Raw genomic sequence first — 14,358 nt, 5'->3', positions numbered from 1 at the left:
ATTCAAATTATCCAGTGACGTCACACATTCCACTGGGTTACAGATACTGAATAAATATTTAAATAGTTTATGAGACGTAAAAGCGTTCTCACTATTTCGTAACTACTGAAAGAATTCAGTGTCTAATTAATTCAGAATAAAATCCTTTACCGACAACTAGTTCAAAACTGGGAATAATCCTTTTTAAAAGAATAGATAGATCTTAACTGTTCAAAGACCGAATATGAAACCCAAATATTCTGGATGTATTTAGTATATTCTTTGTCTTAATTACCATGAAGTTTTTCTTGTCGTTATATACACCTATATTTTCATTTTATTTATAAAACGGAAAGCAGCGTTGCCTGAGAAAACTTTAATTACTAGTACAAAAAACAAGATTCAAATAGAAAAAAACAGAATTTTGGCTGTGGATTTATAATTCCTAAAAAACAATTTGGCTGGGATTATTACAATTCCTAATAAATTTCAACCCCATTATTTGAAAAAAAAAAAAAATAAGTGAGATAGATTCTGATCCTAGCCCATTATCCCAACTAGACCACTATCCTAAATCCCAAAGTCTGTGTGATCACCCTGTTCTTCCTTTTCAGTTCTCAGTCAACAAAAAATACCCTGCAGTGATAATCAGTTTTCTCAAAATTGGATGCATATCCAACTAATTATAGCCAGAGGCCTAATTAATTTAGGCTCAATTAATTAGTTGGTAAAAATTAGTGTTGCCAAATTACTTTTCTAAACGCTCCAGTCTTGGGGCTAGGAACATCTTTAAGAATCCTCGAAGGAATTTAAAATATTTTATTTAGTTCTCTATATATAATTTCATTTCAAAAAATACTCAAGTTCATGAAAAGTTAATTAATAGCAGCTTAGTATTTTCATCAAATTGCAATTATGTTTTAAACTACAAATTTAACCCTTTATGCCGAGGATGCCCATCCGCAAAATGCTCGAATTGTTGGAATGCAGGGAATGCTACATAATAATGGAAAATAAATTAAAGTACTATTTGTGAAATTCTTAATTGCATGTAAAAGACAATTTTTACATTAAATTTTAATGCAAAAATCCTCTGATACTTAAATGCTTTAATATGATTTGTGTGTTTTTTCTTGTTTGTATATTTCTGTTTCTTGCAAATTATTTGTTAATATAGGTATTTCTATGAACTTCATAAGACCTTTGATTCTTATTAAGTTAAGAACCCTTTTCCACAAAAAAAGTTTTTCAAAGAACATTAAAGAGCTCCATTAAGCCAAGAATCAGGAAAAATTATAGTAAAATATTCTTCCGATCGTAAACCTACCACAAATCAATCAATAAATAAATCAAATTCAAAACGAACAGAAATTACAATAAATAGTCAAGTCAAACTGAAAACGAGCAAAAATTAACACGAGTAGGGCTGATAAACCCCACGCCTTCTCAAGACTAGAATGCAACTTCTTTACTCAAAACAAAATACATTTGAAATCTTTTCTCTTTTCTTACTTTCATAAATAAAAATTATTAAAACTTTTAAGGAATAAATATTAGTATATATCAATTAAACTGACAATCCACGGTTTTTTGTATTTTTGTTGTTGTTTTCTTTTCGGTAAAGCGCAAATTCTGTTCTTGTCTTGAGAAGGCATGGGGGTTATCAACCCTACTCATGTTAATGTTTGCTAGTTTTGAGTTTGACTTGGCTATTTATTGTGATTTCTGTTCGTTTTGAGTTTCATTTATCTATTGATAGTGATTTGGGGTAGTTTTACAGCTTGGAAGATTATTTGCCTTTATTCTTGCTCATTTTTGGCTTAATGGAGGTTTTCACTTTTCTTTGAAAAACTTGTTTTGTGGAAAACTTTTTAAAATTAATTAAAAAAAGGAGCACGGCATCTTTTGTAATTCGTTTTACATGACGTCATTGCAAATGAATGTTCTAAATTGATAGATAAAATGATAAATGATGCCTTATGACATCATCATAGTTACATACCAAACCTCATAAATGACGTCATCTTTTGCATATAAACGACTGTTTCGAGTGATTTTCTTATGAGTTAATCAATATAAGTTAATACAAAGCAAACAATCTATCATGTCAACTCAAGTTCTTAGCAAAGCTGAAAATTTTGAGAAGGGAAACAATGTATGTTGGCCTACAGGAGAGAAGAGAGCAGTAGTGAAGAGGGTAAATATATTTAAATCTACAAGAATTTTTAAACTAGGACCTGACGCTACTAAAGTGGACTTGAAAAATAACAATTCGGGTCAGATGGACAAAAAGGTCATCATTTTATCAAAAATCGAAAAGATGGCTGGTAGCAGACAGACTTATCCGTTCGAAAAACTAGACAAAGAGATTGCCACGATTGGCAAAATGTTATCTATATTTTATAGATCCCCAGAAACGAAAAAGAACTTCAGATTACGGAAAGAAATAATGGATTCCATACGACAGACAAAGTCACTTACGGAAAAATTGAGAAGATACCAAAGCCAAATTGGAAAATGTGATTTAGATGGAATCTTATCCAGTTTTAATTTTCAAGTGACCAAGCTGAGTTCAACCACAGAAAATTTGGAAAAAGAAGTGAAAAAGATGCAAAAACCTTTTTCAATCTGAGCAAAAGGTGATTGATTCTAAAAAGGTAGATAATATCCCGAAACTGATTGCCAGGAATAACCTGAATATCAACATCAAGATTGATAATATTCTGAGGACAATATCAACGCTTCGTGATTTGCAAGAAGAAGAAGTGAAGAAGTTGATTTCGGACTTTGAACGTCTCAAGAACGATATGAGCAAGGGAAAACAAAATAAAGCCCCAGAAAAAGAGAGTTCTGATGAAGCCAAGAAAAAAAACGGTGGAAAAAAAATCAAAGAAGAAATGTTTCAGCAAAAACGCGGCAAAATTCTGTACAAGGCTCATCATCAGATAGTTGGTGGAGGCGTGGTTCAAACCCTAACTCAGAAGAAGTTCCTCCTTCCTCCTTCCTTCCTCCTATAAAAGGTGGCGGAGCCAACATTTCAGATGCAGAGAACCCTGTAAAAATAGATGCTGTCACAGAAAAAGACAGTTTTAAGGAAAAATCAATCGTCGACAACCGAGACGAAGTCGTAGTTATCAATGTGTATGTGCCACCGCACAGAAGAGGTGCGAACTACAAAAAAGAAGAGCCATATTCTGGTCCCAAAGCTATTGTAACTAGGCAGCCAAGAGGGCCGGATGGAACCAAAGGTTTTAAAAAAGAGTATTTTCAAAACTTCCACGAAACACGTGATGGCGCTGATGACAGGAGCACATCTCCAGGGTGGAATCCTCCCGGATGAATTAGTTCAAATTAAATTTTACGTTATTTTATATTTGTTAAAGTGTGTTTAATAAATGTATAAAGAGCCCAAATGTTGTAACTTATACAAATAATGATTGGTAGAAAAAGCAAGACTCATAAGAGTTAGGTCACATGTCAGATACCTGAAAGAAACAAGCTTGCCTGTAAAACTAAAGTCAGTTCTTTGGTGCCTATGTGGGCCCCTTAGCAGTGGCGACAATTCATGAAAATTTAGGTTAGGGCACAAAAGTGTCCAAAATCAAGGGATGTGAAACTAAATTGTTTTTTTTTTCAAGTTTTTCAGTGAAAAAATAAAACAAGAAAAAACTTTTTTTAATGAAAATATATCAAAGGAATTGACTTTTTATGCCGATTTCCAATATATAAAATTCATTAAGTTTAATCTTGTCCATCAGAAGCTATGAGCATAAAAAAAGTTGCCAAACTTTTCGTAAGGGGGGGGGGGAGAAACAACCCGAAAAAGTCAAATGATCCGAATGAAAATGACATAATGGAATTCAGCATATCAGAGAACCCTATTGTAAAGGTTTTGAGCTCCTGTCAACGAAAATATGGAATTTCGTATTTTTTGTCAGAAGAAAGTTCACGGATGCACGTTTTTTGTTTTCAGGAGTAATCATATTATACTAATGGTCCTAGATGATCAAAAGAAACCACAATCAAATGGAGATCAAAAGCTCTAGTGCCCTTTATAAGAGACCAAAAAGATTGGAGGGTAACGAGCCCCCCTCCGACGCTCCTTTGTCCCCAAAGACTTCAAATAAACATTTTGACATATTGATTTGATTCAGCATAGTTGAAATGCCCAATAGTTGTCTTTAGGGATGACAAGAGCTCCCCCCTCAAAGTCCATTGAAAACAATTTGTAAGTTCCGCAACTAGCCCATTGTTCTCACATAGTATCTATTATAGCGTGGTAAATATTAATATTTTTTTGGCGGGGGGGGGGGGGTTTCTAAAAGAGTGGGAAATATTTACCCGAGATAATTTTCCGTGTTTTTAGAAGGTGAAGGAGTGAAAGTTTTTTTTGCTGAAAGTAAGAGGCAAAATTAAAACTTAAAAGGAAAAAAAATGCTAGAGGGCAAGCCAGGTTTTTGCCAAAAGAAAGATCACGGATGCTGTTTATTTGTTTGTTAGTTTTTCTTAGGGGTGATCGCATCGACCCACTGGGCCTAGATCTCAATTTTTTTTTGCCAGAAAATCGCAGGGTACAAATTTTCAGGAGAAAAAAAATATGGAACCATCGAGAAATTTTTTTGAATTAAATACATACATACGCAGTTACACGTTTAAAGACAGTAGGTTTAAACAATACTTTAAATCCAGTTGGATTTCCATAGCTCCTGTCACTAAGTGGAGTAGGCATATGGTCAGTTATTTAAAGATTTTGAGCTCCATTTACGAACTTTTAATTTTTGACAAAGGTAATCTTAAAATATTTATAAGGCAGCCATTTAAGTTCATCTTGCAATTTCATCAGTTATTGCCATACTGATCAAAATTTCGTCAATTGACAAAGAAGGAAACTTTGGGTGCTAATTTTTTGTCAAAATTACGATGACTTGACTATAGTTCTGTCAAGTACTGGAGTTAAGGGTCAGAACTAGTTGGTATTCCACATTTTATAAAACATTAAAGAAGTTAGCGGAAAAGTTATTGAAATGGCTAAATAAGAGGTCAGGCTTTCCCACATTTGACGATCTTTGTTGAAGAAACAATCGAAGTGTATATAAACATTTATAGGATGAATTTAGCATAAAACAGCCCTTAACTTTAATCCTAAAGTAAAATCTAGTCAGCTACTGCCATCAAAATGTTTACTGGGACCATTAAGCTGAAAGTTTGTGAAGCTTTGGACTTACAGCCCACTGATTACCAGAAAAGGTTGAATGTAGGGCTTGGCAATTCAATAAGTCTTGACCCTTACTTAACTGTAGACATTGATGAACTCCATCTCTTCAAGACTGCAACAAAGAACAAAACATTTAGTCCATCATGGAATGAAGAGTTTAGCATTGAAAACCAATCAGGACTAGTACTAGGATTTACAATTTTCCACAGCACTGCCATTCCTCCAGATGAATTTGTTGCCAATTGCAATGTTTCATTTGAAGATTTAGTTGACAAAAGCAATTCTGATATTTGGGTGAGTCAGTTTGTTTTAGACAGTTTAAATAGTTCAATCTACAGGTTGTAAACACTTTGGGTGGCCTAACAGTCTAGCCTATATTAATGACTCTTCAGTTGGAAAAATGTTAGGCTAGTACTATACAAGTAGCTTAGAATAAGGCCCCCAAATCTATGATGGTTTTCATAGACATAGACAATAGGCTCCTAATATTGGACTAATATAGGCTAGCCTAAATATGTTTAGATAGTTGATATAGACTGATAGGCCTAGTTAGGACTGGACTAGCTGGATGGCTGACTGGGTAAATATTTACCAAATCATATTATTGACTTACAAATAAAGTAAATATACCACTTGATGCCTTTGTTTATGCTCTTTCCAAATATAGGCTAATACTAATTTTTGTCAGAAATTAGTTTTACCCCACCACATATATACCAATTCAGGGTATATATTTGCACATTATGGGGGGGGGCAAATTTTTTTTATGTTGTAAATGTGAGGTAAGTTTAAAATTTGGTAAATATCTACAAAATCATATTGAGTTACAACTAAAGTGAATATACCACTCAATGCCTTTTTTTTATGCTCTTTGCAAATATAATAATCATTTTTGTTGGAAATGAATTTTATCCCCTCCCCTATATATACCAATTCAGGGTATATATTTGCAAATTAGGGGGGTGGGGTAATTTTATTTCTGATGTAAATGAGAAGTAAGTTTAAACTTTCCCCCTGCCCCCCTAATGTGACAATATATACCCTGAATTGGTATATATAAGGGTGAGGGCTAAAATTCATTTCCAACAAAAATGATTATTATATTTGTAAAGAGAATAAAAAAAGACATCAAGTGGTATCCTGTGGTATATTCACTTTAGTTGTAACTCAATAATAGTATTTACCTAAACTTTACCCCCACCCCCTAATGTACAAATATATACCCTGAATTGGTATATAGGGGTGGGGGTAAAATTCATTTCCAACAAAATGAGTACTATATTTGGAAAGAGCATAAAAAAAGCATTGAGTGGTATATTCACTTTATTTGTAAGTCATTAAAATGATTTGGTAAATATTTACTGCTGACTGTTATCTTAGAAACCCTATGTATCTTTGCCATTAGAATTTAGATGAAAGTTACTCCTAGGCCTACAGCCAAGCCTATTTAAATACTATTAGCCTATTCTTTGTAGCAACACTTGTCTGGCATTAAAATCTGTCCAAGATTAAGTCTATGCTTTCGATACTATACTTTGTTCTAACTTTAAGATCCTGTGTCAAAGATTGGTTCCAAGCTTAGACTCAAGCTTCAATGTATGTCTAAGATTAGGATCTGCTGTTGACTATCAGTACATTTAAGATTGTGAGTGTTGTATACAGTTAAAATATTCAAGCTAATCACATACTTATTAACAGATCTTGAAAAAGTTGATAGAGAAGCAATCCACTTTCTAGGGGGTATAATAGAGATTTTATATAGATTTAACTATTGAAGGAGTTGTTAGCTGTCTAAGTACTGAGTACAGTAACTTACTCTTGTAGAAATATATAGTAGTTTTCCAGTTCTGAAAGAAACATGCTTAACAAATAAAAGTAGTAGCCTACCATTAGACTCCCTATTTTCAGATAATAATCATATCATCATAATTATCACAAATCCTGGCAGACACAGGATCTGTCTTTAAGGTAATCATCATGTTTTCTTCCATTACTACCAATGTTCTGGATCAGTTAAAATAATATTTTATCCATATTCCTCTATAATGTAGGCTACTCAGTCAAAACTAAAATCCATTATGTTACAACTACATGAACCCGTCTGAACAAAGACCCTATGATGTATCACAAAATTTAGTTAGTAGAGAAATTTATTATTATGACTATATCTAAGACAACCAAGGGGATGGGGGTAGGGTAGGGTGTATTTTAAGAAAAGGCTCTACTCCATTGACTTTGCGGCATGCCACTTGTTTAGTGGCATATCAGATACTTTGAAGTACCTGGCGCTGTGAATATTGGAATAAAAAAAAAAGACTACATTTTTGTCTCACAGTTCACATGTTTAATCCTTGTTTCATCAGCAGCTTTGATGTGATCAAGTGGTGAGCCACCATCTTTGATATAAAAATCCAAAAACATTAATTCTACTGCCATTTGCTTATTTTTGGTACCTATCTTACACAAAAATTATGGTTACCAGACTTATCTGAGATGATTTCATGCAATAAATGTCGTAAGTTTTAAGGAAAACTAAGAAAGGGTTCTGTTACTGTGAATGTTCAGTTTTTTTTTTACTTTTGCATTAACTTTTTGAACAAATTTGGTTGTCACTGTGCTGAGTCTTCCACTTTGTTCTTCATCATGAACATTTGTCTGCCCACTTTTAGATCAAATTGCTCCAAGCTGTAATTTTGATAAATTCACCATTGACACACTCCATCTTCAGTGTTAATGTTGTCCCCATACACTTCACAAAGCTGCTGATAGATTTATATAAGTCCATACTCTATGCTGGTGATTCCAAGCTCTTTGGACCAGAAGATCAACAAAGCATACAATCCAATCTCCTAAAAATCCAAACCTGGGAAAAAGAGCAACTGAAGTTCCATGGGCATTGGCAACAAGTGGTGTCAAAAGTTAACTCAATTCTAGGCCTGCTGAAACACACTATCACCAGCTGCTCCCATACAGTCTTCCTGAGACTTTACAAGAGCATTGTTAGACCATTCTTTGGATTTTGAAACATTCTGACCTCCCCCTCCTACAAGCATGACACCAGAAAAACTTAAGGAGTTCAAAGATGTGTCAACAAATGCATCATGGTCTACAAAATATGCTGTATGACGAGAGACTGGAGCATTTACATACACATCAACACAAGACTAGAGGACACTTACAGAAGCTAGCAAAACAAACAGTGAAGACATGACTGCACCAAAAATTTTTTACCAAGTGTATTTCCAACAACTGGAACAACCTCCAAGACAAAATTTTGACTGCACCCACTAGTGCCTCCTTCAAGTCAAGAATTGACAAAGAATAGAACAAGAAGCCATGGAAATATAAGTGGGATAGTTTGTCCCTCTCAGCTGCCTACAACTCTCAACAGTTGTCTTCCAATGCAGACAAGTTGACATGATGCTGACCTACAAATATAAAAACCATCAAAACAATTCTCTCTTCACAAAACATACAAGTCAGCACCAGATAGGATGCCATTTGCGAAAACTTTCTAAACATACTTTAAAGACACAAATACAGCAAAACTATTTTGCTGAACATGTCATTAATGACTGGAACAGCTTTGAAGACAAGACAGTGACTGCACCCACAACTGCATCCTTCAAGTCCAGAAACATGAGTGGTACTGTTTGTCTCATTCAGCAGCCTACTGATAATTGATTCAAGTTTTTCATAGGAGTGTTTTGCTACCATTCCCAACCATCTCACACGCTCTATCCAAAATTGCTCTTATGCAGCAGTGTCAACTGTAAACCACTGTAGAATAGTTCCTTGTGGTTCCGCCTGACCTTGTGGTCACTGCTGCTGAGTGTCATTATGTCATTATGACATGTCATTAATGACTGGAACAGCTTTGAAGACAAGACAGTGACTGCACCCACAACTGCATCCTTCAAGTCCAGAAACATGAGTGGTACTGTTTGTCTCATTCAGCAGCCTACTGATAATTGATGCAAGTTTTTCATAGGAGTGTTTTGCTACCATTCCCAACCATCTCACACACTCTATCCAAAATTGCTCTTATGCAGCAGTGTCAACTGTAAACCACTGTAGAATAGTTCCTTGTGGTTCCACCTAACCTTGTGGTCACTGCTGCTGAATGGGCTTAATTTGCATCTCTCCAGCAAATCTCTCTTACAGCATGTCACTGGACCTTTAACATAGTGACATTACATTACATTGCCATCATTGACATGGAGCAAAACAGATCCAGTATGGACCTTAATATCACTCCTAAGTGCAAATTAAGGTAATGTAAACAAAAACCTTATTAACCCTTGCAACTCATAGTTTGCAGCATTTGCAATTAAAGCAGACATTTCAAACTGTCACTGGAATTCCCTGGCATACAACACAAATTTATGACTAGCACAGCTAGATGCCAACTGAGTGCCATAATGCACATGCACCAAGATGGCTGCACTAGACCTTTGCCTTGCAGGTAGAGACAAAGATGTAATATTCTTTCTATATAGCCCTTGTAGTTCTGTATAGTCTGACAATAGTAGAAATATTATCCTACCAATAATGTTGAACAAAAAATCTTAAAGTTGGAGTAAAATATATTGTTGACAGCAAGACTCAGTTACTTTTAGTGTTATATAGAAGAATAGGCTTATTATATTACATCTAATTATTATGGTTATGGTCTTTTCTGGAGGAAACACTGTGATAACAAAAGAGCAGTACCCTGTTATTTCCCAATGAACACCCTTTCTAAAATATTTTGGTTGATATCATGACAATTATGTTGCTTCCTCCTCCTAATGGTGCCAGATAGGCTATAGCCCTGAATAATACATTTATCTTTTTTTTTTATTGCTTATATCATCATTTCTCTTTTGTTGACAGGCATTTATATCATCAACCTTATCAATGATCTCATATTGTTGTGAAATAATGTAGACAGTTTAATTAAGGCTTAAATTAAGTTGATTTATTTCAGGCCTGATAAAATTATCTACAGTGGTGTATAATGTCATATAAGCTACTTATGGAGGAGGGCTGGTGGATTTTTGTGTAGGGGATGTGCCAAAATTGTCTAACTATTAGTGACTCTTTAGGTAAATATAGAAGGAGGTTTGTAGTGGGGATGGGTAAATTAATATCTAATCCTATTTATTTATTTATTAATACCAAGATACGGTAAGCTTTAACAAGCTTGTCGCACAAAACAATTATAAAAAAGTCTATAACAATGTCAATGACATAACAAAAACATACAGTAACTGAAAAACATTGGAAAAACAATATTACTGAAACATACAATACCATACCAACTTAACTGAAACATATCTGTTAATAATTGAAACCTACTAAAAAGTAAGCCTACAAAATAACTGTCACACTGTCACAAATCAGGTAATACAAAAGTAAAAAAAAAAAAAAAAAAAAAAAAAATAATCTCAAAATGGATTGTGATAGGACCTAGTATAGAAATCTGTAGAGGCTAAACTACTTTTGAAAGACTGGACTGTGGTACTTGCAACAATTTCTGATGGAAGTGAATTCCAAGTCTTCCACACTCTGCTAGACAAAGAGTTTTGGCCTAATCTTTTCTGTGAACATGGTGGATGAATTTTGTGTTGGATATCTAATCCTATTTCACCTTTGGAAATATTTTTTTAATTGAGTCTGTGGTTTTGGTGCTGTGGAGTGATATCTCCTCTCTTATTTCAAAAGTATATTTTCTTTGTAGCTTATAAGATTGTGCTTTTTCATTTATGAGCACAAAAGGGCAGCAGCGGGGAAGGGGGGGGGACACCATGAATACCACCAGAGAATTTTCAGTGGGAGCAAGTGCTACTAGGAGCTTTGTTTTTACCAAGATTTCAATGAAAGTATTTCTTATTTCCTATTTATATAAATTCTGTATTGTCTTCTTGTTTTTGGGATCATTGCCATCTGGCCCCCTGTCAGTGTCAATTGGGAACCTCTGTATAAACTGATTGGTTCTAAGAACTAGCCTTAAAAACTACAGAAGTGATGACCCTATAATTCTTCTTGATGTTTCAGACTTGAGTCAATATTTAAGGATCTTGTACACTTTTTAAGTAGAAACATAGATCACACCTCATGAAAGCACTACATTCCAGCCTTTCAGATCACATAACCATATTTTTAGTCTAAACATGGAGCCTCCTTGTCTCATAGGCTTTACTGGTTTGTTGTATACAATTTGCCCTAAAGATGAATGTAATACATAAAAAAAGAAACTTTTTCAAGGTTTTGGAGGCTATCATAGACTGTTTATCCAATAAAGCTAATGACTATACAGTGTAGCATAGTCATTAGAGTATTAGCCAATGGTTTCTATTATAGGGAGGGAGGTATCAAAGCTAAAAACAACATCTTTGTCTCATGTTTTAAACTTTCTAATAAAGATGCACTTTTTTTGTTTTAAGAACATTTTTGAAGGGTTTAAGGCTCTTTTTTCATTCCTATAAATTTGGTTTTATAATAAATTTTTGCTATTAATAGTAACTAATACCATTCCTGAATCAGCTTCAAATTTTTTTGTTTTCTTTTGTTTTAATGTGTTTTGAAACTTCTGGTAATTATAGACTTTGGTTTGCTCTTTGATAAGCTTCATCTACTGCATCAACCATGACTAAGAGTTTTATTTTGAGCTAATTCATGAGTCCAATAATTTACCATTCCATGATTTTGAATGACTAGGAGTGTTAAATATTTGAGCCTTGACTGTTAAATACACAACAGCATTTTCATGTATTGTTTAATCATTTATTTCTTTTCAGATTGATTTAGAACCACAAGGAAAGCTTCACTTAATTATTGAGCTGATCAAGCATGGTATGAAACTTTTGTTTCTTTGTAATCTATATATTATTAGTCTATTCAAGCTCTAGTTTTACCCCCAGATAAAAGAAAAGAAACCATTGAACAGTTATAAAAAATACAATTTTATATGAGTTTACATAATTAATTCATCTCTAAAGATAAAAAAGAACACAACTTTCTTTTGTTCAAAATAAATAAAATAAAATATCTTAGCTGCAATCCAAGTATCAACTGCACCAGATATATCCATCAACTGCACCAGACCACCAAAGAGGTGCAAAGATGCATAGGAGTTCCTTCACAAGCCAACACAAACTTGAATAATAATAGCACTGGCTTGTGTTTGTGAAAAGAATAGATCCCAATCATTTACAGAATAATAAAATAGAAAAAATATACAAAACCAAGAGAACCTTGTACACCACCAACTGAAAGCCTTCTATCATCATCATCATTATTAAGAGAAAGGAAAGCGACATTATTTTCTTCAAAATCAGGCATTACAGTCTACATGCTAGCATAGACTAAATCAAGCTAAACATCTTTCATACATTTTATACATATTTTTTTGTCATCATATAGAATAACTAATCATGCCTATTTGACTTGAAAGTTTATTCAAAGGAAATAGTACTGTTAAAATGCTGTTTATGCAAGAACAAAATAGTTATAAGAAATGAGCGCTTGTTTTAACCAAGACAGGAATTCTGTTGATCGAGATTGTTCTCATTTCTTGGAATCATTTTGTGCTTTTGTGATGGAAAGGTAGTAAAACCCTTATATACAATAGAGTGCCTTTTTTTCTCTTTTTTTTTAATGAATATAGAACAATTCTGAAAGAAAATATTTGATCTTTTCACTGGAATTTCTTTTTTATACTATCCTGAGTTCAATACAAATTCTCATTTTTAAATTTCCGAAATGTAATAAACTACATTAAATTATAAAATTGGATTTTAGATTAAAAAGACAAAATCTGAGTTTAGTGTTTGTGATAAATTTGAGTTGCAAAAGTGTGTTTTGCTTCAAGGTACAATGAATAGATCTTTGTATGGAAGGATTAAGGAATGCATTGTGGAAGGAGACCCATTCAGAATTTGCAAAAGAGCCCATTTTCAGAACTTTACAATTGATAAAAAATATTGGTTTTTGTAGTTTAGTAAAGCATTTGGCTAATTATGATTATAATCTGTTGCTAAAATTATTATAACTTATCAGAAACTAAGCCAAAGCAAGCTTATCACCTATTCCTACTCGTGATTGAGCTGAACTTCCTAGAGAATTATGCTGTGTCAACAAAAAAAATGGATTGAATTAAAAAAACAAAAAAACAAAGCAGGTGGGGTGGTATTTCCAAAAATTCTCCTGATTTATGAGCTTCAATTAAAAAGAAATTAAGTTTATCTTATATAATGGTTGCAGCACTAGCTGCAACATAAAGAGTAAACCTCAGCCCATGATGGCCAAAATTAGAAATAGGATTTTGAAGAAATTGTTTAGTTTGAAAAATATGCCACTTCACTGGTTCAAAAATATTAACTGTAATTCAGGTAGAGCTTTGATGGTATTTTGCATTTCTGAAAGTAAGATTTTGAGAATTGGAAAAAAGCATAAAGCTCCTTAGAACTTTGAATTTAAATAAAAAATGGACAGTTTGAATCACTATGGCCAGCAACCTTAACTGGATGCTTAGCCCCCCCCCCCTGTGCCCATCTTCGAGTCCAAGTAAATTTATATTTTAGCAATAGTTGTAGTGATAAGCACAGGAGACTACTTTGAGGTTTTGGAGAGATGAATCATTGAAATTAATTTTAGCAAGAAAAAGTAATGCCTTGAACGGAGGTATCAAACTTTTTAATTTCAGTAGAAAAAATGATATTTTTGATTGATGTCAAACCAAGGGTGCCGGCAGAAAATTTTCCAGGGGGGTGCAAACGCCAAAATATCAATGGTGGTCGGATGACAGGGACTATATTTCAGGAATTTTTTTGTAGGGATAAGTTTATTTTTAAGTACCTTTAGGAAAAAACTATCAAATAAAAAGAGCAATTAAATTGCATGCAAAATGAAACAAAATACAGTAAATTTAAACCACAAGGATTCCTGGCAAAGGGATCAATTAGTTCAATCAATAATATATTTAATTATTATGCGTTTAATATTAAAAGAAAATCAAACTCAAACCAAAATTACAGAAAGTTTGCTACCATAGATTATAACAGATGTAGTCTTGTCTTTATGCAATTTCCTACGCTTTAGAATAGTTTACAGAAGGAGTAGAGAAACTCAAAATCATCCTGCCTGCAAATATACCACGTTTTGATTTTATAACGGCCATG

General features: G+C 33.6%; 1 protein-coding gene across 1 annotated transcript in view; it reads left to right on the top strand.

Annotated features, from left to right (window-relative positions):
• Positions 1 to 5,084: 5,084 nt before the first annotated feature.
• Positions 5,085 to 14,358, top strand: part of LOC148950449 (calcium-independent protein kinase C-like) — a 54,559-nt gene continuing 45,285 nt past the window's right edge. Inside the window, exons 1-2 of the mRNA XM_089092405.1 lie at positions 5,085 to 5,488; positions 11,977 to 12,031. Coding sequence (XP_088948531.1) covers positions 5,156 to 5,488; positions 11,977 to 12,031 — 388 coding nt within the window. The 5' untranslated portion in view covers positions 5,085 to 5,155. The remainder of the gene's footprint in view (positions 5,489 to 11,976; positions 12,032 to 14,358) is intronic.

The sequence above is a fragment of the Artemia sp. Qi Xiang Cuo genome, chromosome 7 (assembly GCF_049724085.1).
Source record: "Artemia sp. Qi Xiang Cuo chromosome 7, ASM4972408v1, whole genome shotgun sequence".
NCBI classification, from domain to species: Eukaryota; Metazoa; Arthropoda; class Branchiopoda; order Anostraca; family Artemiidae; genus Artemia; species Artemia sp. Qi Xiang Cuo.
Note: the sequence above shows the minus strand (reverse complement) of the source record. Positions and strands in the feature narration are given on the sequence as shown.